We start from the raw sequence: 27559 nt of genomic DNA on the forward strand, positions 1-27559 counted from the left end.
AACAGACAGTTTTTCTATGACCTGTTTTGTCCAGCACTGTGGTTAGGAAACTGAGCCCACCATACTGGGTAGTGATACCATCCTGATGCGTATATGGACACAGTGCTGCTCTGTGTGACTGGGTCCACAAGCCTGTGCTTTGTGAGGCAATGGGTTCCAACAGAGCATCACCCAGGGCTGAAAATAATGCTCAGGGAAAAAATACTTGGATAAAACAGCAGAGCTGAATTCATGGTAAGCTTCATCAAACCAAGTATGATTGATGTAAACTTCCCCACACATTTGTGTGCTACTTTGAGCTGGAAATTCCAGCCTAATAGAATTGGAAATTTTTGTACTGTTCCACAAGAGCACCAAAATTCAAAATAGGAAAGATGATATGGACATATTGCTGCAGAAGTTTGTGTCCCTATGTTGTGCTATGTCTTCTATGTTAGTATAATTGTAGTTAAGCTGATAGTGAAATCCTTTGGATTACATTTGCCTATTTGTCATGATCTAGCCCTGCTTCATTGTCTCTCTGGCAACGAGGAAATTCGGATAAAAATATCAAAATTGCCCACAGGCAATAATTGGACTAAGCTCAGGAAGGCATTTAGAAGATAAAGTTTGCAATTACTCTTAGAATTGAGTTGAGATTTTATCATCTTGTTTTCTTTCTTTGTTATCAGCTGGCATTTGTCCTCCTGTGTACAATGCAAGGGAAACCAAGGCTGCCAGGACGTTTTTCAATGCAGCCAAGATCCATTTAAAGCCTGTATTTGTATCTTTATCTCTTACAAATGTTTACATGGCATGGCATGAGGGGATGGTCTCATGAGCATGAAAGCTACACAGATCTCACATTATTCTCAGAGAAGTTGCAGAAGAACAATGACCTGGTACAAACCAGGTTATTCAGGCTACACACTGCTGGAGGTAAAACCCAGAAAAGATGCTTAGGTAAAAATATCGAGGGAGGAACTCTCTATCCAAACAGGAAAGTGAGGCCAGATGTTTATGATAGGGATGTTAGCACAAACACTTGCTGGTGGAGGTGGCACTCTGCCCTCTCAGGTACCCCTGGGTGAGATGTCCAAGCTGAGGACAGCCTTCTCCTTTGCAGCAAAGGAGCAGCAGCTGCTTTGTATCCTCTTGAGACCATAAGAAGGATGACTGACCCTTGCAGCTGTGTCCTTCTCCCCACTGACTGCGTGAGAAGCAGTTCAGGCATATCCTTGGTCTGTTGCATCATCTCTTCATGAGAATGGTCATTTCATTGTTCTCCTGTCCTCTGGTGTTGTCCAAAACACCTTAATTCAGCACAGCCATTAAATATATGCTGAGCCCATTCTTCTTTAGGAGACTTCTGTCATATTTAATATCAGTACTAAAGACTTTCATTAAGGGAGACATTTCATTGAACTATGGGTGTCCTGATGTAAATACTAATTGAAGTTAATAGGTTTTCTGCTCACTTCCACATTATTAAACATTATTAAATGGTATTAAACAACCCCATTTGCAAGCTCTTTCAGGCAGGTGTTATCTTTAAATGACATTCATGTTTAATGTCAACAAGCTAGAAATGTCAATGTCTTGCCAACCTGTGATTTCATAACTCCTCCTCTACAATATTTCAAACAAATCACCCCTTCCCTTTTCCCCCCAGCTTTGAATAGAGTGCTTTAGAATATTGAAGTAAAAATATATCCTTTCTCTGCTCTAAACACAATGTGATTTTAAATTCAGGAGCATGTGGAAGTTCATCTACTGCATCAAGCTAAATGGGATTGATCTCACTAATTTTAGAGGTCTGAAAGTTGTGCATCTGATCTAGACCAGTTGTCAGAGTCTAGCTAAGGTCAGCTGATAGAGACCATAGCACTAGGTAGGTAAAATATGAAGGATTTATCACTTTCTAGGGCAGCTGCTTGTAACAGCAATTATAAAAAGAGTTAAGACAATTAATTAGTCTATAAAACTAAGTTTTGAATAGCTAAGATGAACTTTTATGAAGGCATTTACCACTCTCCACTGGGTCTAAAATCTTTCTGCCCTGTATAATAAGGAGCTCAAATTGCTGTTTGAGCTTCAATCTCATGTTAATTGTTAAAATTCATCTTAGACACAAAGGTAAAAAAATCTGAATAAAACTCTGAAAGTATTTTAAAAATGGTGGATTCAAATCAAGCAAAATTGCATTGATTAGATCAAAAGCTGATGTGGTTTTATTTATCTTATTCCCAGTGATGGCTTTAAAACCAGAAAACACAGACTTCACCAATTTTTTTTTATAGTAAAAAATTTTCCTCAGCGGTCTTGATGACTCAGCACTCAAATTACCATATTTCGATATATGACCCAGTGTAATTAGGACAATATTTTTTTCAGCTGGTTGTTACTTTTGTGCTGTAGCTGAGTCTCCAGAACAAGCAATTTATCTCAGTGATGAGCCTGCCCTCTTTTCAGTATTAAATGGCTTATATGTTGTAGCTGTTACTTGAAGCAGCAGAAATTGGGAGACTCTGGACTGTTCTTTGGAAACCTCTTTTATGCCAAATCCCCTCATTTCTGCAGTAGCAGATGTTTGCATTTTAAGACCTAGTGTTTTTCATGAGTTTTTGTGCTTAATAGCACTTTCTCTGTGCATGCACAGAGCATGTGAGAGTATTTCAGAAGACCCTGAGGATGAAATTAATCTCTCTCAACTTTAGCCACGCAGAGTTTAGTTTATACACAAAACTTGTTGTCCTTAGCTCCCTCTCTTGTCAAACACAGAGAGATGAGAACATCAGTGGGGGCTCAAAACTGTTTCCAACTCCCACCTGGGTGTGGGGAGGAGCATTCCCTGGGGGTACTGCTCTACCTGGCCATGGCGGGCTCAGCCTGGACACCCAGTATATGGTTTAGAACCAAATGCTTTGGTTTTAAATGGTTAATGTTAGAGAAGACACATTCTTGTACAAATCTGCTTTACATGGCAAATCAGACCCTCTGCTGCACAGGGCTTGGGAAAGCCTCAGGGAAAACTGTGTAAGTCTCTTTTTCCTTGAGGCTGCAGCTCCTGACAGATACAGGGGATGCAGCAGCAGCAAGGACATGATCATGGGGGGACAGACAGGTTGAAAAGGGCATCCCAACACAAGGGCACAGACTAGGGACAGACAAAGCACAGGGAAAAACACCCCAGAGCATGAAGATGGGATGTAAAAAGGGTGCAAAAGCAGCAGCAGACCTGCCACTTTCTGCCTTGATATGAGTGACTCTGGCTGGCAGTTTACAGGGTCCTGTTCTGCCTCAGAGCAGTGGGGCAGAGGAGAAGGCAGGGAAGAAGGTAAGAGACAAGAATCTACAAGCTACAATATTCTTCTCACTCGAGGCTCTGGGACAAGAGTGAGGGACATCAAACAGGTTCCTGACTCACAGTTCAGTAACGGGACCTTGGCAGTGGAGGAGGAAAGGTCTTGCCTCAGCTCACAAGCTCTTTTGATCTGTACCTTGATCACAAATTCTCAGTCCAGCAAGGGAAAAACATCCAATGGTTTGATCTGCAGTGTCAGCCCAGCCAGCTTCATTAGCTTATTAAAAATTGATTGATGCAAAACCTCTCCCAAGTGCTCATCCCCCCATATATGTGGATACAAAGTAACATGCAAATTAGGTAATTAACTGGGTTTTGCTTCATTAGTAGATAAATCAGAGCAATAAGAGTCTTCCTAAATACTAGCTATGCATTTTTCCAAAAATAAGACATCTAATGCAATTATTTATATTAGATCTTTTGTATGTGATCACAGAGTATAAAAAGAAATTAGAGTTCCGTGTTTATTATTATTAAAGAATCCCCCTAGTCTCTTTATTTCATTTGGCTTAAAATAGACAGTGATGTTTCTATTGTGATTCATTAATTATCAGACTCACATTTTAAATCATAAGTCAAAGATTCATTCCCACTTTCAGCTTGCTCCTTTTTATACTGGAGTTAAGGGTATGTTGGAAGGACAGAAAGCCAAAGCTGAAATATTATAATAAACCCTCAGATAAGCAAAGCAGCAAGATCCCGTATACTAATCTGTATTTTTGAATATTTTATTTAGAACAAATAAGAATGAGTGAACTGCAGCTTTTGAGCACAGGCCCTTCCATGGAGCTGAAATGCCATCTGAAGGAAGGTCCACTGATATTTAAGATATCTGGCTTTGTTTTCCCACCAGATCTGCCAGAATATGTGATCACTTCGTAACCATACACGATCACTTCAAAAGTTTCCAAATATATATTCATAGCTGTACACTTCATTATATAAAACTGCCGGTAGAGGGAAATAGAATTTTAATTATGCTGTAATTTTTAAGCTGTTTTCATATATCTGTATTTTAGACTAAAATTATTTTGTTACTTCTTCTATGCTACAAACTGGTTTATTAAGCAAGAAACAAACAGTAAAAAATTTGATAACTCCATCATGTAGGTGAAATGTCAGTTATGTGAAAAATGGGCATGAAAATTATCTCAAAGTTAACTGCAATATTATTGTCTCATCATACCTACAGTGCCATCATAGTAGCTGTTCCTGAGAATATATCACTTGTGCCTTTTCTTCTGTCAGGGTAGAAATTTATTTCTATAGAAAGATATTTAAAATATTTTAGCTAACACAAAGAAGAAATTAAAGACATTAAAACTTCATCAGAATAGACAAAAATTTCAAGTTGTCTCTTTTGGGGTTGTTTGTACTTCTTCTTTTTCTTTTTTTTTTTCTTTCCTCTCCTGAGCTTCATCTTGAATATCTTCACCCATTCAAGGACACCCTTTCAACTAAATTATTTCTCACCACACTTTCTCCCTCTTAGATAGATGCTTCACTTTCATACAAGGAGGTATTACTGGCAGAAGAGCATAAAGGAGCTTATTGTTTCCTCCCCTGTCTCTCAGGCTCAGTTCTCAGATCAAAAACCCAGAAGTTTTAACCTCCTTATCTACTCAAAAAAACATGCTTAAAGGAGAAAATCTGTATTTAATCCATATTTAAGTGGTAACTTTGGAGTTTTTTCTTACTTAAATACATTGCAATGCTGGAGGATGAAACAGGATAAAGCCTTATCAACAGTCTTGCAATGACGGCTCCTGTTTGCCCATCCCAGATGTGCTGGCAGCCACTAAGCCAAAAAATGAGAGTCTCTTCATAAAATCACTATATGAGGCAGGAACAGCTGTACAAAACTGCCTGCTGGTGTTTTCTGGGGAAGCAGTGCCTTGCCTGGTGTGAAGGCACATGGCAGTGGAACTGTGTGTTAACGAGGAATACAGCAAATCCGTGGTACCTGGACAGCCATAGTTCCATAATGCACTACTCCCCTGGGGGCCTCATCCCACTGGTGACTCTGGATGCATTTTGCACCTATCCCTGAGATGAAAAAGAGAGTTCTTTTACAAAGCCTCAGCCCTTATATCTCACCTTTAGATAAACGCTCGTTTATCTGTGAAATGCCGTATGCCAACTTTCTGATAAGAATTTGATGTGATTTTCCCACTCATATATGTGACAGTAAATATCCTTTCAGTGCAAGTCTCTTCAGGACATTGCTGATCTTATAACACAGGCAAGGTTAATTATTCTGTGACTTCAGTTGGAGACTCGAACAGAAGGATGCTGATATCAGCTAGGGATTATGAAACTATTTGCCATTGCTGTTGCTACTTCTCTGGTGAAGCGGGTGCCAGTAGCAGTTCTGCTGGCACTGGGGCTGATCTCTTTCTCACTTATCTTTTTATTGAGCAAAAGAGTTTTCCTCTACTCCCCTTTATTAGCCAATGTCTAGTGTGTCTGAGGTATTTCCAGCAATACTCTGACCTTCCCAATATCATTATGGCTCTCCAAAGTGGATATGGTTATTCTTTCTTACTTGTAGCTCTTTGGGTGAGCCTGTCTGGGTGTAGACCAGCAGATGAGCCAGCTGCTACCCTTCGTTATACTCTTTAAATGCTAATCTGCCCTTGAATGGAGGTCCCAGAGTGCATAGTACAGACATACATAGCATTAGAGCAGCTGTCTCAGTCCTCCTGACAGAGTTTTGGTGGTGGCTTACAGCCAAACATGAAGGAAACAGCTCTACCTCAGTGGTGCAATGCACCTCCACCTCTGCAGCAACACCCTCCTCAGCCAAGTAATGCATGGCCTCAATACAGACCAGTTCAGCTGCATCTGTCTCAAACAAATGCTTTATAGTGAGAGAAAATATTTCAACCACAAGTAAATCAAATTACAAAGTAGTTTTAGTGGCTTCTTCTCTCATTTTATGCAGTGGTGGCAGGCCCTGGGCACCTTCCCAAGCAGATATCTGGCTTCCTCTGTGGTTACTCCCACCCAGCTTTTGTAGCCCTTGGATGGTGTGGTCCTAAACCATACCATGCAAGGGAGTCACAAGGGACATGTTAAATTTCTAAAGCCTGGTCTCCTCTGTGACATTGATGAAACCTTTCAGTTTTCCTTTCTCTCAGACTCCAGAAGGATTTTGTGTTGCAGGGTCCTCAGAGCCTGGAGTGGATCTCACACAACAGGGACATGCTACAAGCACAGCAATAATAAAAGCAGAAGCCAACAGCACATCTCCTGCAAGATATCCCAGAAAAATTAATTTCTGAGGCAATTCCATTGACTTTGATGGACTTATCCTGTGAATTCAACCATAACGATGAGAAGCCAGTGTGAAAAGGGCATGATTTCTGCCATTTCCACACTGATTTGTTGAGAAGAGTTTTTGGGAAGGCAAAAGATTGATGAAGGATGAAGTATAGGAATCCCTTCTCTGTCACACCACATACATATTTTGCCTGACAACAAAGCCAGCAATATATTTTTTTTCTAATACAAAAAATACAGATACATTTTAATCAAGTATTTTGGAGTATCTGGTACAAGGAGCTCTTCTGTTTCATGCTGCTGCCATTTCTCTGCTCTTACCAGGACCAAACTAGCAAGTCTGTCCAGACAAAGGCATTGTGGGACTCTCCAGAGCTCAGTCCAGCCAATGGAGGACCTTCCTGTAGACCCTTGTTTACCTGGGATCAGATAAGATGGGGGTCTGAGAGACAGGTAAAACCTGTGAGCTGGACTCTGCCTGAAGGAGGAGGAGCAGACTCCACCTGGGCAATCAGGAACACAACTGCTGCAGCCCATGGTAGGTTTTCACCCCTCAAAACCCAAAAAGTAAAGTGCAGATGAACAGTGTAGCTAGGCTCATTTTACCAATTACATTATCTGAAGAGCAATGAGAAAATTTCAAGAGATGTAGGAAAAGGGGTCAGGATGCTGAGAACCAAGTACCTTCTAGCCAGTCAGGTCCTTTAGTGCTCCTCACAACAGTCCTACTCCCATCCCTCACACGAAACTGAGTTTTCCCAGATCCTTGGAGCTGGTGTGGGCAGACATTACAAACCAGGCCGTGGGTGAGCAGGCAGCACGTCTCCCAGAATTGCTGGGATGGGGCTGGAAGCAAATTCCTCTTCTAGCCTCACTGACTGCTAGGATCCTCTGCTGCTCCATGCAGATAAGCTGAGGCCTTAGTTGTCACTTGGAAGATTATTGTGTTTGACTATTAAAAGAACAGTGTTAGCAAATAGGAAGAGGCAACAAGGAGACTATGGATTATGGTTTGACAATGTCACCTCATGTGGGGATTACCAGCACAGGCAGCAGGCAGCTGGCACAGAGGGATTTACAAGGATGCTGCCTGTAAGAAGTGTGGGGAAACACTGTTATCCTGAGTTCCTTAGGAAAACCAAAGAAGTGATTTGCAAAGCAGTTTGAGGAGGCTCATAGTACCATGTCATACACTTGATGCAAATAGGAATCAAATGCTGTAACTGAAAACAGAAAAAAGAAAGACTACAGCTTCGTTCTAAGAAGCTAAGGACATACAAGGTTGTGGGAAGAAAGGACAAAGGAAGAATATTAGATGAACTGCATCGACCAGGGGAAGCCTGGAGTACAGAAGGCAAAAACAAACTGTGGAAAAAAAGGTATGACTACAGGAATCTGTGGAAGCAGGGAAAAAATATGACCATATCTCTAGGAAGTGGTCAGCAGCAAGCAAAATGGCCATAACAGGGATAAAAAGGAAAAAAAAGTAATATAACTGCTTTATTTCCATTTCCCTTTGAAACTGCTCTCTACTGCAAGTAGTTCTAAAGATAGACTGCACTAAGAAGCAGTTTCTGATTTCCAGAAAGTACTAGGTTCCCAAATGGTTTGGATATTGACTTAATCTTTTATACTGGAAATCCAGTACTCAGCACTGATCTGAGGAATGCAAGCTACCAAAAGAAAGCCATAAAGGGTGAGCTGCGATGAGAGAAAACTTTCAGTCGACTATTCCTGCCCTGCGTTAAAATCTGAGTCTCTGCATATGGGTTCAAATCTGTTGTGAAATCCTGGTTGTGATGATCATAGAACCAGCAAGTGTGTTAAGAAGTAAGTGCTTCAATTTTGATGAGGAAGAGCTTGAATTTGAGCTCTTACTGAGACTTATTCCTTCACTGTATTTCATAAATCTGAAATACTCAGCCTTCTCATGTACCATAGCAGTGTGAAGGGCCAGCGTCACTGAATCACTGCCAGTTTGTACTGGAAAGACATAAAAAAGGGTGTCAAAGGACTGAAGATGTGAAGAACTAATCATTCTGTTGACCCTAAGAGGTAGAGTGCAGCAATTGCTAACCACAAAAACCGACTTTCATGTCTAGGAAAAAGCAAATATCAGTATAAAAGAGCAATATCATTAACGAGGTACCAGATAAGGGAAGTAGGTGAAATCAATCTCTGTGCTGAGAGGCAACACATGGTTTATTACACACACGAGCATCCACCAGCTCTCTGTTGGGACAGCCACAAGGTAGAACACTGGAAGGGTTTATGGAAGAGCAAAGTTTTTAAGACCAATGGGTAGCAGGAAGTGATATGAAAACAGAAACCAATAGAAGACAAAGTATGTCTTCATTAGAGAAAATCCCTGTGATGCAACATCTCATGGAGTCCTACTGTTTGTTGTATGAGTTCAGGAAAATGTGATCAAAAGCCAGTGAGGCATATGAACAATAACAGCTTTCCAGTATTTTCTGCACATATTGAATTCATATGAATAAAAAACATGTAGGCCTGGAAGAGTTTGTTGTGTGAACTAGAAATTTTCTAGAACAAATGAAGTAAACCACCAAACATTTGTGTGTATCAAGTGGCCAGTGGACCTTGTGCACTCAAAATTTTCTAAGAAGAAAGGGTTTGGAAGTTAATTTGGATTTTGGTTGTAACTTGACAGTCTTACAAAATGCCATGAAATAGCAGAGGGCTTTTTATTATTAGTCTTGCAAAACAAAGGATATGCAACAGAGATATAAGCATAAGATTATTCTGCAAGAATATTTGTAGGAGTCTGGTGAGTAAAGACAATTATCCAGAGTTCCCTAAAGGCGAGCATAAAATAGGAATAGTGAGATAAGGTTGAGAAGCTGAAAATTTAGGCTGAGCATAAGCAAATCTGATTTGTTACACAGACAGAAGACAAAATTCATGTTCTTCCATAACAGAAAATTCATGGATTTTGAGACTTGGGAAAACTATTTTGATCATATGCCAAATCACTTCAACCTTTCATTTCTGCATCAAAATCACAGTTTTGAGGTCTAACCTGTACACTACAAAATGAAGTCTTAGTCTTAATTTTTTTACTCATAAAGTCTGTCAAGCCCAGAAGAACTGTCCCAGTGATGAAATGCTTTCCATGTAAAAGAATTGTGTCCTTATTCTCATATGAAGTGGTTTTCCTGCAGCTTCCAGACATGGGGCTCCTGCTATGCCATCTCCACCTGTCCTGCACGGCTGTTGAGTGCTACATGAACATCCCATTCCTCCCAGTGAACTCCAGTTTTCCGGTCTGTTTTGAAATGTACTCTAGGAATGGCTCAGCAGTGCCACAGAGATGCTGCATACATGACAGACACCTGCATTTCATCAGGTGAGCCCACACAAAATGCCAACCAACATCTTCCTAAAGTTGTTTTCCTAACTGATGTCACCTTCCCCTTCTTTCCCTAGCAGACTTTCCCCATTTTTTCCTCCCATGTTAACAGCAGCATCACACTGGGAATTCATATTCATCGTGTTATCTACTGTGATCTCATTGTTTTTGTTCTGGGGATGCAATTGTTCATCTTGCAAATGTGAATACATTCTTTGTTTCTAGATGCATATTCCAGCACTTAACTGTGATGGAACACATGTTGACAAAATGAGCTGCTTAACGATGTGCTGGGGCTGCGTTTTCATTATTTTTTAGCTGCCAAACCTTGCATTGTCTAAGAAGTTTACTACTATTGATTTCTTTTTCATTCCAGAACATGGGGAAAGATGTCGAATACCATAGCAGAATTTTTTTTCCTCAGTTATTTATGTCTTTCCAGCAGGAAGAGCGTGCATTTACGATTTAATATTTCATTATTATATTTAATATAAGCTACTATGATTTAATGTAATACAAATACGTGCATGTATCAAAATGTTGTGCAGGAGTAAATCAAATTACCATTATTTAAATAGACTATACCAGCATGGTTTCTTTTCTCCTGTAAGCTTGCAGACTGATTTTTAAAAATCAGGTTTATCTAATAAAACATATTTCCCATAATATCATGCACACTTAAAAATAATTTTATGGCATAAAATTTAATATTTTTTTTCTAGATGGATGTTTGCTTTAGGGTGTTAAAACATCTGTTGACATTGTATTTTGCAGTAAGATTTTTGAAAATAAAGTTGTTGGAACTTTTGTGCTTAAATCTTTTATCTAACAAAATGTATTGTTTTCTTTCATTTGTGTTGACAATTTAAAAAGAGAAAGGAGCTACTGGATGCTTCCCTTTATTCATTTCCTCACACCCTGGCTTTTTTCTTGCCCTTTTTTCTCCATTTCCTTTTTTCCCCTCAGAGAAAATATAAAGTGATATTTTAGATTGGAAAGTAAAGAATTTGAAAATTACGAAAACTAGAAATTTATCACTTCTTTTTCCTAGGAAACAATAGGCTTACTACACTTGAACTACTGACATAATTCTTGACCATTTGTTTTCAAAGGAATTTATGAGAAATAACTGTCTAATTTTGCTGGAACCTGGTGATATTTGAATTGAAAACTTTAAGGCAATTTAATTAATTCAGAGGAGATGGTGTAAAAGCTGGAAAGCACCTCTTTTGAGGAGCACCTGAGGTCTGAGGCATTTCCAATACAACCTGTGTACTCCATTTGGCTATTTAAGCTAACAGTGGATCAGTTCACAGTTCCACACACTGCTGAGGGAAAAGTGAAAGAACCTGATCTGCAGGTTAAAAAACTCTCTATTATTCAACAATTTCCATGCTGCTTTCACTTTTCCTTACTAATATCAGGTAAAACAACCCCCTCTAGAAATTAAAAACCTTGCAGTTTGCTCCAGGAAAAGACATTGAACAGGCCATTTGCGTCACTGGTTGATGAAATTAAAAATATGTTCATCTTTTCAAATAAACATTGAATGAAGTCCAAGGAGAATTTACCAGTAGCTAAAATATAAGATTTCCTAAGGAATGCATTATTTGCTGTGCATTTGGCAATACACTGCCAGGTCCTAGGGAAGTGGAATGCAAACATGACAGGGTCTAGTAAAGGAGGTCACAAAAGACAAGAAAAGGTCTCCTGGAGCACTGACAATGTTCTAGAAATTGAAAAGCTGATAAGTGTCTTTTTCCACTTGTGAACAAAACTCCCAAGCGGTTAAGATTTATCAATTTCATTGCTATAAAACTGAACCACATATACAGTTTTTGACATTTTTAATATTAAATAAATGGATTGACATTTTTGCCTTCTTTTGCCCAGTTTTCTATGTTTATGCAGTTGGTCTTCTTTGTCTGTCCTTGACCACCAATTACTTTAACACCTCCTGACCAACTTTAAAATCATCATAAATATCTACACTATTTTTTTTTTTAATAGTCCATAAAGGGATACTATCTATTACTTTCCCTTCAGGCAAAGAATGAGTATTTTAGAGGTCAAAATCCACGTAAGAGAAATCTTTTGAGACTTGCTTCATTAACTGCGTTGCCTGACTCCAAATAACCTGAGAAAGAGTTAGAACATCTCCATCTATGATTAGTAAAGCCTCCCCTACTTCAATATCCTACCAAGGTTATTCATTTAAAAGCAGGCTAACTGCACGATAAAGTTCTTGCTGTTTCTTAGCTCTGATGGGAGACACTGAAAGTCCACATAAAGGAATACAAAAGGCACAGAGCTGCTTGGAGAGGGATTTTGACAAGTGCATGTGACAGGACAAGGGGGAATGGCTTTAAACTGAAAGAGGGTGGAGTTAGATGGTAGAAAGAAATTCTTCCCTGTGAGGGTGGTGAGGCCCTGGCACAGGTTGCCCAGGGAAGCTGTCGTTGCCCCATCCCTGCAAAGTGTTAAGGTTGAGTTGGACGGGGATTGGAGCAATCTGGTCTAGTGGAAGGTGTCCCTGGTCATGGCAAACGAATTGGAACTAGATAATCCTTAAGGTTCCTTCCAATCCAAACCATCCTGTGATTCTTTGGTTCTACTTTTGCGGTAGAAGATGAGGTGAGTCCAGCAGCTCCCACTCCAAAAAATGGTGTCTTGAAGTTGACTGTGAGTGTGATGGGAGGGATGTTTGCACTGGTGGTTCTTCTTCCACAATACTCAGTTTTTGTACAGCTCCAACATGCACTTCCTGGTAATGCTTTCAGCAGACTAGTCAGCATCTCTCCTTTGGAGCCTTCTCTTTCAGCTTCTGCCATGAGAAGATTGCTCTTTGAATGGGTTTGGGTTTTGCTCTTTTCACAGTTTTCTTTTGCAGTGATACCTACTCTAAGCACAAACAGGCTTTTTGTTCCCAGGTCTCCCAGTCTAGTTTTAGAAGGTTTAAATTGCATTAACAGAAAACGTTGTGTTAAACAGTTTCCACTTATGGTAGAAGGACAGAAGGTTTCATTGCTCTGCACTCAGTATACAGAACACCTCCCTGCCTTCAGCTTCTTGCAACTCTATGTCCTCCCTGGAGGATAATAATTTCTCAACAGTAACAGCAAAAGTATCAACTAGAACCTCAAAGAAACAGAATTTTTCACCCTCTAGGGTGTCACCAGGTGCAGTAATCTGCCACTAGGTCCCCCTTTATAAAGCAATGCAAGTACTCCCTCTAGTAGGTTATAGCTGTGGTTTCTGAGTTAGTGCAAGGTTTGCAGAATACTATAGTACTAAATGGTTTCATGGCAATGCTAGCAAAATAGTTTTCTTTAAAAGCAGAATATCAACAGCAGTGGAGTTCATGACATGAGGAAAGTCTATGGTATTTAACATTTCCAGGGCAAATTTGCATTTGAATATGGATTGGGATATGTGGGTAGGGCAGGTCTGTGTCATTTCAGGTTGTAGAGGAATACTTTTCCTCCTTGGACTCTAGGAATACAGAGTATGAGCAAAAAATTTCCTAGTGCTGAAATGCCAGGGATGACTGCAGGAAAATGCAAGGACAATGTGCCGAGGCACAGCTACATGTTCTCAGGGAACTCAGAATGATTTTAGAGACTGCTGAGCCACATAATGTGGCCATTGCATTCGCCAGTGAAATACAGCCACGTCTGGGTAAAAGCCAGCATCTGCTTACCAGAGCAGCACCTGCACAGTGCTTGGAGCCAGGCAGTGCTCACCAGCGCTGCATCTGACCTGCACAGCAGGAGGAATCGGAGGAAGAGACAAATGCAATTATCCTCACTGAAAACCAGCCAAGACAGTGGGGACAGTGTGCTCACTCTTGCATAACAAAACCTAAAGAGCATTTTTAGTGATCCACAGCGGCAAAGACCTGAGGTTTTCACCCTATTCAGCCCTGTGCCCGCATCTTCAGCTGCTGCAGCTCTCCCTGCCACTTTGGGCATCCAAAATAGCATCTCCTTCCTCACCCCACCATCAGATGAGTGTGGATGAAATGTGACCCGTTTCTCCACATGCAGCAGGACCAGCACATGGAAAGTTACAGTTGTCATACCTGGCAATACTTTTCTCTGAAAGGCCAGGAACACAGGCACATGACGGTGGCATGAATAACATGGGCTGCTGCTGTCATTTTTTACTGCTCATGGACAAGTGAGCCCTGAGCCAATGTGGATCCTGCATGCTGGATGTGACTGCAGGCAGTTATCCCACCAGAGAGGAGAAGTCACTTCATGGGAAGGAAATGGAGTGAAAAAGGATCAGAAATGGAAAGATAAAACTGAATTATTAAAAGCTCAACTAGCTAGTGGCTGCACAAAGGACATATAAATGATACAATACTGAGTAAGGTCTTTTTAGTTCGTTTGGTATTTGCAATAGACTCCTTAAGCCTTTGATTCTATGCAAAGTTTTTAATATTGTAGATGAATATAGCAGATAAATATTGATTTAGAACATTTGGCAAATGGTCTATTGAGTTCTGTATCCTTTTTCAAACTCTTCAGGGGAAAATTATCAGACTAAAAGAAGGCAGCTATGGGAAAATTTCTTCACAAGTGAAATTCCTTTGTACCCGTTTCTGAACTAGGTTTTTTAGCATGGTCATTAATTTTTATGCTTCTTCCTTATGGTTATGGTTTAGTGTTGTAATATTATTCAAAATAATGAAGATGTTTTAGCTAGCTGCGTAAAAATCCAAACTTTTCTTCATCAGGCTGAATTTTGAGCCACAACCATATCTCACAACAGTGAATTCCAGTAATGATTTGCACACAAAATGTATTCCAGGAGAAAAACAAATGCATTTGCTGCCTTTCATTTTTGCCCAAAACCCAGAGGCACAATTTTGGATTTCCCTGCAGAGGATCACAGTATCTAATGCAGGCAGAGAGCCTGCTTGATGGAGCATAGAGTATTCACTCTGTGCTTCCTTGGGTACCTGAGTCCACCTTTCCTTCCCAGCTGAAAAGAAACAGCAGTGCAAGACTGAATTTTTCCAAAACACACCAAAGAACACAGGACACATCCTCAGCCTACCCCACAGCTGCTCTTTCCTGCAGATCCACCATGCTCCTGCAGAGACCAGAAGCCACCATCAATCTTCCTTGTGTATGGAGCTCACAGGAAAGTATGAACTAATAGTAAAATATCTGGGAGAAAAGATCTGGCAGGAAATTTTATCCAACCTGAAATAAGCACAACCCTACATATAAAATATCCTAAAAGTATTTGCATAAACATAGATACTGTGAAAAATTACACTCCACAGTCGGGCCAGACAGACCCTGGAGTTATAGGTGCAAACTGCAGCAGTGGAAATGTTAAGAAATACCTTTATAAATGTGTGGATTTTTAAGCCCTGGAAGAAGCTGTCAAGGCAGGTTGTGGAATTGCTGTTGGTGCTATTCGAGGCTGGATTTATCAGTGCCCTATTAAGGATGATACATGTGGAGCTAAATTTTTTCCATGATGCAGCTCCTTTCCAGCCCAAATTACCAAATGTAAATGTGATGTGCATCGATACATACTAAGCACGAGGAATGAGACTCCTGCTTTAATGAGATCAACATGCAGAAAAGGTGCAGCCAATAAAGAACCTTAAATAACCCAGTTGCAGGAATGAACATTGCCATGAAAAGGTAGAAAAATGAAAGCAAGAGGTGTTCAGACAAATGTGTGGAGCAACTGAGGAGGAAATATCCTTTTCTATCAGAACTGAATTGGTATATTGATTCAGTAGTAATCATACATTTGAAGTGCAAAAACATACCATTCTTTTCAGCTTTTGACTTTTTAGGTTAAATCATTCTCTCTTCTTTTGTCAAACCACTTTCTCCCAAGGATTTTAGAAATGCTTGCAACAAATTAGAAGCAGTTCAAGTGACAGCTACCAGCCTGTTAGCCACAGATGGAGAGCTGAAGAAGATGTTTTATTAATAACAATAACAAACAACAGTGTTTGAAGACTTATCTTGGGATAAATGGGTTAATCGAGTTCCAATTAGAGTCAGAAGGAGGAAGAGTTTACCTGACTTTTTTCAAGAAACAAACCCAGAGAATGTATTTTGTACTTGTTCTGTCATTACAGATCTGGCAGGGATGGTCTGTGCTTGGGCAGTGGTCCACGGGTGAATGCTTCAACCTATGCGGAGCCTCAGGGTCACTGACCTGCAGCCCTGCAGTCCTGCAGCCCCACCCTCCCTGGAGGATGACATTTGTGTTGATAAGAGAGCTTCTGAAGAGTCTCTACAGGAAAAGATGGACCAGAATTCCATCTCTAAGGGATTCGAGGCAGTCTGTGCATATCTGCTGTATATGCAACCACATATCTATGTCTTAGAGTTTATGTATATAACAGAATCACAGAATCACAGAGTCACCAAGTCAGTTAGGTTGGAAAAGACCTCTGAGATTTTGAGTCCAGCCTGTGACTCAACATCACCATGTCGAGTAGACCTGAGTGCCTCATCCAGTCATTCCTTAAACGCCTCCAGGATGGTGACTCCACCACCTCCTTGGGCCTGTTCCAGTGTCTAATCTCCCTTTCTGTGAAGAAAGTCTTCTTCATATCCAACCTAAATGAGATCAACACGCAGAAAAAGTGCATCCAATAAAGAACCTTAAATAACCCACTCTAGGAATTAGCCTGTTTTACCACCCAAAACCCACAAAACCTCAGGCGTTGAAGTCTAAGAAGTCACACTTTTTCAGAGATGGATAGAACCTTCCAGAGATTAACACATCTTATCCCAACTTGTCCAAATAGCTGTGGAGTTTCCTATTTCTCCCTATTGGCTGCAAAGGAAATTGAGATTGTGTCACTCAGTTAAGGGGGGAATATTTGGGACACATGAATTGGTTGCTACAAACCCCACTGCTGGGACTGGGGCTGGCTGGACTGCTTTGTACATCCCTTTCTGCTGGGTGTGAGAAGGCCCAAAGGACTTGGTCAGAGATAATCTCCCCTCAGATGTGTTTGAGGAGAGGACAGTCCCAGTCCAGTTGCCTCTCCCTAACCATCACCACTGCAGGACATAGTTGCAGGACCAGGCTGCATGGTGCAAGTGCAGCAGATTACCCCAGGATGGCTTTAGTCTTCTACTCAAATTCCAGGAAAGACTGTTCTTGGGCTGTTAACCTTTCCTATAGAAATTAAAAACTTGACAGGAAGTACACGATGTTATGGGGAAATCAACTTTACAAATATGGATAGTTTCTAAACCCATTCATATGAATTATTTGTGTTGGATGTCCATCCAAAAAATAAGTAATCTTAAACATTTTTAAATCTTCTAATTTTTTTCCCTGCTGACTCTTTTTTTTTTTAATTCCCATTTTCCTCTGTAAAAGTCAAGAACAGAATTTTATAATTAAGGACAAGGTGCTTCCAAGCCCTTAATGACTTGCTGAATGAGTAGGGACATGAACTGCTGTTACATCTAAATGAGAGATTCACTGCATTTCTGAGTCGTGGACAGGTAGGGGTTTATGTCAGGAGGTCTCTTTTCTCTAAAGGGTCGTTCTCTTGCTCTTCATCCAGATAGCAGGTGATCATATAACATGAGATTCATATGGGATTTGCTTTACTGCTGCATCAAAAGGACAAACCCAAAGTCTGAGTCACTTGTGAAATGTTTCTGTCACATTTGTAATCAGGAAGTCCATTGCTTGAAGGAAAGGTTAGAATACTGAGATACTTCATGTACAGGTAAACTGGTGACAGCCTGTACTCTGGCTCTCACATTTGTCTTCTGAGGTTTGAAAAAAATAATTTCTCATCTGAACTAGGACTTTTTTTCTGCAATTTTCCATGACTCTGCCGCTAATATAACACTGTGACATCTCAAATTTACTGAAAGGTGATCACCAGTCATTATTTCAACAACTGCCATCCGAAAAAGGTTAGATGGCTTCTATCTGAAATGCTAATAACTGCCCGGAGTCTTGTCTGCTATTGCCTTGATTCCTCCTTCCATTTGAATAAGTCCAGGGAAAGAATAATGGGAAATTTTAACAGAAAAGTCTGCACTGAAAGTACGATCTCAGCCATCCATCTTGAGCTCTTACATCAGTCATGGGGCTACTGCTGAATACATGTAGCCTATTGGTTCTTAAAGGTTTTGTATCTGTTTACTACATCTCTACCAACAGTGTGGTTACTGGCAGGAATGGCAGCAATGTTGGGTAGAGCACCCACTGAGATGTTCTTTACACAGTCAGTCACAAACAGCTGTTCCCACAAATATCTTATGGACTTCATCGTCTGGCCTTACAAATGACAGGAACTGCTTCTCACATCCACTGTGAATCCAGCCTTCTAAGAAACACTTACCCTTTATAGTACAAAAAGCATAATTACACTATAATTACATTGTATATGGTTTTTATCATAAGATTTCCACTAATCTATATAATGAAGCACTTCATGGACTGGCCAAAAATAATTACAATGTAAAATGATGTAATTGGTACACCTGCATTTAAAAATACACAGTCAGGACCTCAGCTGAGTTAAGTAATTATCTCCCTGATGATATCAGTCTGGTTCCTGTGCATTAAAAAGCAGATCATGGGAGCAATAATATCTCAATTATGTAGTTAACCTTCTGGTTTTATTAATTAGTGATGATTAGGCATGGGAAACCATAATTATGTCACGTACATAACACCCCTTTGAAATTGCATATGAATCCAAACACAAAAGGCGGATGTGAACATCTAACCAGGGCCAGAACAAATCTGAAACTTAATTATGTGACCCTCTATCTCCTGTCTGAAACACAGCCAGTCATGACAGCTCTGCTGATGTTAAATTTGTAGAAGAAACTGCAAGTTTTATTTGTTCAGAAGAGAAAAGCAAGGTAGAACTGTCCCCTATTCTGATTTCACATAGAGGTTACTAAATTCTGATTAAAAAAAAGACAACTAAAACATCTAGGCCCAGTTACTTAATAAACAAGGAGGCTCTGAGACTAAAGAAGCACCTTTTCATCAACTCACAACATTTATCCTTTTGCCTGGGGTATGAACAGGTAAAAATCAGGATCCCTTGCTCCTGTCTGCAGGAGATCCTGGCAGCCAAAGAATTATTTGTAGGGGACCTTTCTGAAGAGTTTCTCCTGAATGACTTCAAAAATGCAGTGGTAGACACTGTACTGAGGAAACTTTTTCCTGAGGCAGCTGTCTGAAGAAACTGTGGTGTTGGGAAGAGGGAAGATTTTCCACCACTGTCCTCATGCCTAACTTAAGACTGAAATTTTTCACCTTCAATGATAAAGAGGAGAAAAGCCAATCTGAGCTAACACTCTTCCCCCAGTTCAGCAGAGATGTGTTTTATCCCAGCAGACCATTCCTTCACTGCAGGACTGTGGTAAATAATTATGGTAGAGGTCATTCAGTCTAAATTTAGAAAAATATTAAGCATTTCACTTTTCTGTAGGCTTCTGTCACCTACTGAAACCCAGAGCCGCTCTGCACTGCAAGAGGAATTGTGAATCTAAACATCCAGGGTTATTCATGTCATTCAGATGGCAGCATCCTGCCACCCTTGCAGGAAAAAGGACAAGCCCAGAATATCACAAAATTTCCATTAAAATTAATCCTTTGAAAAGTGAATGTTAGAGGAAACTGCATATTTTTGACCAAACAAGTGTGTTTTAAATGGATGGTTTGCAAATGTCAGGTTGAAGTGTTCCAAAGTTGGGAGCTGCCAGAATTAATGCTGCCTGTGTACTCTGCATTGTAATTGCAGGGTCTGTGTCACTGTTATTGCCTGGTTTTATCTTTTTTTTAACCTAAGTAACTTGAATTTGAAAGTTTGACTTGCAAATCTGGCATTTTCAGTTCAGGGAAACCCCACCTTGTGTACTTTTTCTTCTGTATTCACTCAATTATTACTTGATGTGCTATTTGCTTTCTGCTGTGCCAGCAGCAAGGGACACTGGTACAGCATGGGCCAAGGTTTTTTATTGACCAACAGAATCAACAGTCTTGGGGTCTTCACTGTATCTACTCTGGTGTCAGACTCCAGGTCCAGCAGAAAACTGCCCAGTGAGGGCCCAGGTCTGTGAGACCCTGGGGGTGTTCTGGGAAGAGCAAGGTCTCATTAGGTGGCAGTGTCCCTTAAGGGACTAAAGGCACACGATACTTTGCAGAATGTAAACCCCTTAGATCTTGGTAAGACATTCTTCCTGTCTTTTCCTTCATTAAACTGTAAAAGTGTTGCCTAATATTTACAAGCAGCAGTTCCCAAGCACTGCAAGCTGTTCTCTAATGATATTTTCAATTTTTCAATTCGGTTTGAGTCTCCTGAATGAAATTTCTGAAGAAGAGTTACATAAATGCTTTCTTTTGCAACCTGAATTGCATTCAATATAATATTATAGAAACAATCCTTGCAAACATCTCACTTCAAGAGAGGTTGTTTTTTCCTTTCCTTTTGCTCTTGGCAGTGGCTGTGACAAGAATGACAGCGCAAAACACAACAGAAAGTTATAAATGTCACTTTTCCTAAGACAGCAAACAAAATCATGGACTATTGAGGTGGGAAACTGAGGCACTCAGAAATTCTCACCTCTGTCTCACCCTGGGGCTGCAGGGAAGGTATAAATTGAGGAGCTCCTTGGGAGTGAAAAGTTTGGGACCTGTCAAGCAAAGAGAATGTGCTACCCATATCTCCAACCATCTAAAAAGAGACACCAACAGAGGAATGTACAATTTAGGGAAGGTGCTTTTCATCCCTACAGGAGCCTTTTGTCTTTACTTCAACTTGATGCACAAGCAAGGCAGTGCCCTTTGGTTCCTGCTTTGATATGCACCTCCTGACACACCAGGAAAAGGCTGCCAAAATCTGATAACAACCATAACCCCTCTTCTTCACTGTCATCCTTTGTTCTTCTTCATTGTCATCCTCTGTTCTTTGTTTCCTGAGCCCACCCCTCGCACAGGTCAGGAACCGTTCCTGTCACAGCCTGGCATGTTCTCTGCTGACTGTTTTCCCTTTCCCCATCTCAGCACTTTCTTTCCATCAACTCCCCTGACATCACAGAGCCATGCACAACATCTGAAGAGCTGGCACAGGGCAGCCCATGCTAGGGGCCATTGTCACAATTTAGCAGGGCAGATGACTGAATTAGGGTCTTTGGCACAGCCTTGTTTATCACTATTAATGAGGCTGAACCAAATGTGCATGTCCTTGGGGTTTTTTGCCTCACTCTTCCCTTTCTCTTTTGGAATCTTGACCAACCCCTCTATTCCACTCCTTCCCACCTCAAGTAACTGCTCCAGAAATTTTGAAATCAGGACTGATGACACCACAGCTCAGCCGTTTTGTTTAGCGACACACAGGCATTATTAGGGGATGGATTAAATATGAGGAGTTTTCTTAGGGGAAGATAAGAAAATGTGGTCTTTTGGGAGGTTGAGGTTTTAAGAAAAGTATAAGACCCTTCTTCAAACCTTGACTCGAGCTTGTGGCTTTCCATGTTTAGTTGTCTCTTACCATACTGTACTTGGTCTTGAGAACTAGAAGCATGAATGTAACTTAAGCAATTAGCTGTAAGAATGCAGTGCTCTGGCCACAGGTAAGATTCCCTACCACTAAAAATCCAGTATGAAAATATTTAGGTCTGGGCTGCCACCACTGAGATTTTGCACAGGGTAATCCCTGGGGTTCAGACTCATGGTATGGCAAAACTCTGACAAACGGATGTGAGGGCACCAAACAACACTGCCTCCATAACTGAGCTGGGCACCTTTCCTTCTGCCTTTCCAATGCAACTTCCCAGCAAACTCATCAACCACATGGATGCACTAAAAGTGCTTGGAACCAAACAGTAACAGAAGGAATGACAGCAATTCTTCTGCCTAAAGAGCTGGGTTTTACGTTTGTTCTTCTTCTGCACCTTCTCCTGTCTGGGTGCAGCACAAAAGAAATCTCAGCAGCTGATCTGGGATTTCACAAACCAGGGGATTATGCACCACAGATCCTGATAGGCTCCTGTGCTCACAGCCTGGCAAACACAACTGTAATCTCCTCTTTGAGATAAAGTCCATCAATCTTATTCTTACACCAACCTGTCCCACTCTGCCCCTCAGGCAGAGCTTGAAGAAAAGCCCTCCTTGGGAAAGATGTTAAAATCTGCCTTTGCTTGGTACCCTCCTGTTTAACTTACTCTTTTGGCTGTCCTCCCATCAGAGTCAGGTCAACACATATCCATGTTGTCTGCTGAGCCAACTAGTTTTCAATAACAATTTCTCCTTCATTCTGTAACAGAGATCAATAAAACTGCCCCTCTCTCATATTGGCTGAGATTCCAGGAATGTCATTTGCTTTTTGTTGTAGCTACTGCTTTGTTTTGTTTCCATTTTTCTTTCTGTTTTCTTTTTTTTTTTTTTTTTGGCAAGGCACAGATCAATTTAGCAAGATGAAAATGACTTAGACTTTCACTCAAAGTAAAATCTGCACTTTATAACTGAGGATGTAATTTACAATCCTGTCATTAAACTCTGTTAATCCTATTATTATGAAGATAAATAATTACCCATAGCGAAGAAAGGGATTCCCAACAGAGTAGAATTATATTTTCCATCAGTAATGAAAAATATCCCTGCCGCAGTGACACTGGAAATACAGATAGTGAGTACTCCCAGGAGTCCCAGGAAAGGTTTGCTACGCAGGCAGTCCTTCATGGAGCTCGAGAGGGTAGCAGTCAGGAGAATCAGCATTAGGCTCACCAAAATCTTGCCCCTGGCCAAGAGACTGGTCTGGTGGAAGTCCTTCCAGAGGCTAAAGGATGCTAGTGAGTAGAGCTGCAGATCCTGGTGATCCAGCTGCATCTTGTGCATCAGTTTACAGAATTCGCTCTCCCACTTCTCCCCAATGAGGTCCTGGGTGACAGAGCCATATGTTTGGAGGTAGTAAGTGATTTGGATGGCTCTGGCTGATTTGACTCTCTGGTCCTTGCTGTTTGGCACTTCCATGACCCCTCCAAGCTGGTGGCCAATGAAACTGCTCCTTCCATCCTGGGAGAGAAAGCAGAAAAGATGAGCGTGTGGTTATCGTGCATATGCCGTGATGCAGTGATAGACTCTGTCTCCTCTCACAGACATGCCGAGAGCTCTGCTCAAACACCACTGCACTCAACAGGAGCCTTGCCATTCACCTCAGTGAGCTCTGGGATCTGTCCCTGCTCCCTGCCACAACTCCGTCTTACTCATTATAGGCTCATTTGCATTTCTGTGCTGCAGTTCAGGGACTGCTCAGATACTCGTTGCAGCCTCAGATGTTCCCAGATGTCCAGGATCATCCAAAACATTGCATGCAAGCTCCTCACCCCATGGGAGAGAATGACCTCCCACACTTAAGTGATGGGCAATGACAAATCTCCAATTACTATGAAAAGTTTGAGGTGAAGATTAATTTCTGGAAGATTTGTGATTTCTTGACACTTTGGAAATGATTTTTAGAAGTTGGATGTGTACAGAAATGAAGCCTGATTCCTCAGTATACAGACAGATCCACAAAGTTTAATAGCTACTCTGTCTCCAGAAAAATATAATTAAAATCAGACTTTTTGAATAGTTTATTTGAGATTTGATGGATTAATATCAGTGGCACAGAGAAAAGAATCTACCTTAACACCTCAATCTAACCAGGATTTGTTTTTTTATACATTTCAAGAGTATAAACCTTATTCTGGTCTCAATTATTTCAGTAAATGCTAGGACATATAAAACTCCATGACAATCAGTAAAGGACACATCAGGCCCACTCAGGATCAGCCTCTGTCTGTTAACAAGACCAGGCCTTTTTCTGTAAAGTTATCTGACCCCATTGAAATATTCATTTGGGGTTGTTTTCTGCTGTTGTAAGATGGATTTAATAAGAAAGGTCCTGTAAGAAAGGTCCTTGCTCTGAAGCCACTGGCTGTGGGATAACTGTATGTGCCCCTTCCAAGACAGGGGAAGCTTGTGTGGGTTTAGAAGATCAAATCCAGTTGCAAACTGAGGAAGAAGACTCAGTGAATAAAATTGTCCCAGCACAAGTAATCTCCTTGATCAAAAAGTCTAAATCCAGGGATTAAGTGTCTATTGCACACCAAATAACATTTTGCTTTCTCCCCCATATAAATTGGATTATAAATGTTCAGATTTATTTCCTCTTGTATTCAATAAAAACACAAAATGATCAAGGCAGTTGATGTCTAAACCACCTTGCAGCAGTGAGTTCACATTAGATAACATTCTTTGCCTAGGCGCACTACTGGAATGAGCTGACAGCTTGAATTTGGGAGAGGCTCTGCTCTCCACATGCACACATGGAAGCAGTCATCTGCAAAAGGCCAGAACCTTTTGGGGGAGACATTTAAACATCTATTACATCCAGCATTAACCATTTCTAGAAGCACCTGTGCTGCATGCAGGTCATTATCTGAAATTGCTAGATAGTAGTAATGATCCCATCCTAAGGAAAAATCAGTGAAATGAGGCTTTATGAAACATAGATATCTTCCAGCATGTTGACTGATATTGTAAATATCAGAAATTGGGAGACAGTGTTGAAAATATTTTATGTACTCACCTTGCCTTCAATCAGGTATGTAAAGGAGGTAATCCTCCCGCTGAGAAATTTCTGCCTATGCCTACTTTAATGGCAGGAGCTCACACTGTTCCCAGCATTTGCCTGCCACAGCCCAGGGAACATGACAAAGTGCTTTTCAGAAATTCATTTTTTTCCCTATTCCCAGTTGTTATTTCCCACCAAAACAGTGGCTTCTGGCAAGGGTATCCTGGCACAAGCTGACATGAAAGGTGGACCGCAGTGTAGTGCCAGCTTCCCAAATCACCTGGAGCCTCATTGCAAATGTCACATAAGCAGAGACAGCTATCACAGAGGGGCAGCTGCTGCTGTTCAGACTCCAAAAAATCCTTGTCCCCAGAATTTCATGCTCGAATCCTGTTTGGATTTTTTATTTCTACTCTTTCTAAGGAGAGGTCATACCTAACACTCACACACTCACAAAAAATTCATTTCCAAGCTGGCAATTAAGGCTTGAGCAATGCAGTCCTGGCTTACATCGGATGCAACTTTGCAGCTAAAAATCCCCACTTGGCACCGCTTTGAAATTTTGGAGAGAAATTTCACATTTCCTCAGTGTCTGGACAGTGCTGACGTTCAGAGGCTTGCAGACACTGCAGGATGCTTTAGTAGCACAGCTCCCAGCCCAGGCAAAGCGCTGTAATTCAGGTTTCATTGATTCACTATGCAGCAGGCATGGCAAGGTTATGGGAAACTTTGTGATGACCATCTGCCTTCCCCTGCGAAGGGTGCAGCGAGCAATGGCAACGTTTCAAAGGAGGCAGCAGAGCAGGAACAAATAAATCATGTTCTGCCATATCTCCCATGAAACAGCAGATAACAGCTATTTTTTACACTGATGTACAATAGGGCACCCAGCTCATATGTCAGCAAAATAGAGAGTAAGCTTTCAGATGGAATCGAGGAAATTGCAGGCGCTTGCTGTGAGGACACTTTGTCCATTCCCTTCCTTCTGGAGGCAGATTGTTTCCTATCTAAGCAAGGGTTTTGCCTTTGCTGCTGTTACAGTGTGCAAACATGAACCTGGCACCACAGATATTGGGAAAATGGGGGTCTTCTCTAATACAGCTCTTGGAGAATCATAGAATGGCTTGGATTGGAATGGTCCTTAAAGTTCATCTCATTCCAAGCCCCCTGCCATGGGAAGGAACACCTTCCACTAGTCCAGATTGCTACAGACCCTGTCCAACCTGTCCTTGACCATGCCCAGGGCTGGGGCAGCCACAGCATCTCTGCAGTTGTTACAACCTTAGCAAGGAAAACAGAAGAAATATGGGGAAAAACAGTCTTTCATTTATCCCATTTTATGGATGGCAACTGATGTGTGAAAAAATCGAGACCCAGTGCTGCCAACATGACTTTCAGCATCTCCCAGAGTCCAAGCCAGGGACCTACCTACTTGGAGTCTCATGGGAGCTTCAGGGGAGTTATTCACTGCCCCAAGTTCTCTGTTGTCCTCCAGGACAAATTTAATGAAAGAACGAGTCATGAATGGCTAAACTCCTGAACTAAGCCTAAGGTATGGGAAACAAAATGTGGCCACAATGACTTGTATAAATGTTGTCTGAAGATCCAGGCAGGTTTTGAACAAGATTCCACAGAGTCCTTCATGAAAAAAGGTGCTTTCTGCTGATAACTACCACGTCCTTCCTGGTATATGCTTACATGCTGCTCTTTTTAATTCATCGCAATAGTTTAATGTTTCAGACTACTGACTCCTTACACCTTTTACCTACATCTGCTGCTACTCTCTGATCCTATATGCAGAAAAACACCTGCCCCCCCCAAAAAAAAAGTAATAATAACAGTTATTGGTTGTACATGATTTTATACCCATGTATCTCCAGAGATTCTACAACAGAAGATGCTAACTATCTTTAGCAAGGTCACTTGCATGGTTGGAATCTTGTTTCAGATTCCCGGTCTGTGTCTATGTGTCTTTCTTTTTCCTTTTTGAGTTTTTTTTAAATGTCTGATGAAAACTTAACAGTGTCTTTTCTCCCAGATTCTGATGGCAAGTAATTCTCTCCAGATCTGACCATCTTTAAAGATGCAATGAAAAATAAATCACCTGCTGGAGCATGTTATATTTCATCTAAAACAAGGGCCAAGCAAAATTCTATGCTTCAATGGACACTATTAAATTGTTTTTTGTGTTCTCCCTTCTCCTTTTCTAGATGCCCCAAAGCCATTTGATATATTTAGATTCTGAAAGGGAGGAGAATAAGAACTAAGATGACAGGCATGAAAAGGTTCACACTCCTTTTCCCCCAGCATGATGGAATTTGCCACCTGTGTTTATGCAGACCTGACCTTGCATGTGGTTGAAAATCCAAACTCCTTGTATTTTCAGCAGTAAAATTCACTAAGTGTGAATGGATGGATACAGAATAAACCCCTACCATGGTTCAGGCTGGAAACTTATCTGTAAAGGATGCTTGGACCCTTAATTTCCTAAGAAGATATGTAAGTGGCATGGGAAGTTTGACTTGCTCTGGAGCTGAAGGCCTCTCAGAGAAAACCAGCTGCTCCTACTGAGCTAAATATCTTTTGCTAGTGATAATAGTAGTAGGCACAGATCCTCTCAGCATGCAGCCCAGAGGGACGCTAGAAATACTCCCTCACTACTAAAATTACCTGTGACCTTTCTTTGGGTTTCCTTAATATTTTCAGTGCAGCTGCTGCAGGCCCAGCTCCCACCTGGGGGTTCTGTGTGGTCACTGCAGCACCAGCCCAGGGCAGGGCCTTATCATCTGCTGGGGTATTTTCTTTGTCCAAGATCGCATTAAGTTAGAAAGAAATCAGGACTGTAGTCACTGCAGCAAAGGGAGAGCCAGCTGTGGGGATTGGCACTGAGGGACGTGGTTTAGTGGTGGGCTGGCAGTGGTAAGTCAGTGGCTGGACTCAGTGATCTTAGAGGTCTTTTCCAACATAA

The 27559-nt window shown here is 41.1% G+C and overlaps 1 protein-coding gene across 2 annotated transcripts in view; it reads right to left on the bottom strand.

Moving 5' to 3' along the window:
* Window positions 1-27559, bottom strand: part of PTCHD4 (patched domain containing 4) — a 92316-nt gene that overhangs the window by 44666 nt on the left and 20091 nt on the right. For both annotated transcript variants that reach the window (XM_042032902.1, XM_042032900.1), the window contains exon 2: window positions 22568-23048. In XM_042032902.1, coding sequence (XP_041888836.1) covers window positions 22568-23048 — 481 coding nt within the window. The remainder of the gene's footprint in view (window positions 1-22567; window positions 23049-27559) is intronic.

Source organism: Corvus kubaryi, unplaced genomic scaffold (assembly GCF_017639235.1).
Source record: "Corvus kubaryi isolate FWS band 111438036 unplaced genomic scaffold, C.kubaryi_AGA036_p1.0 37354, whole genome shotgun sequence".
In the NCBI taxonomy this organism is placed as follows: domain Eukaryota; kingdom Metazoa; phylum Chordata; class Aves; order Passeriformes; family Corvidae; genus Corvus; species Corvus kubaryi.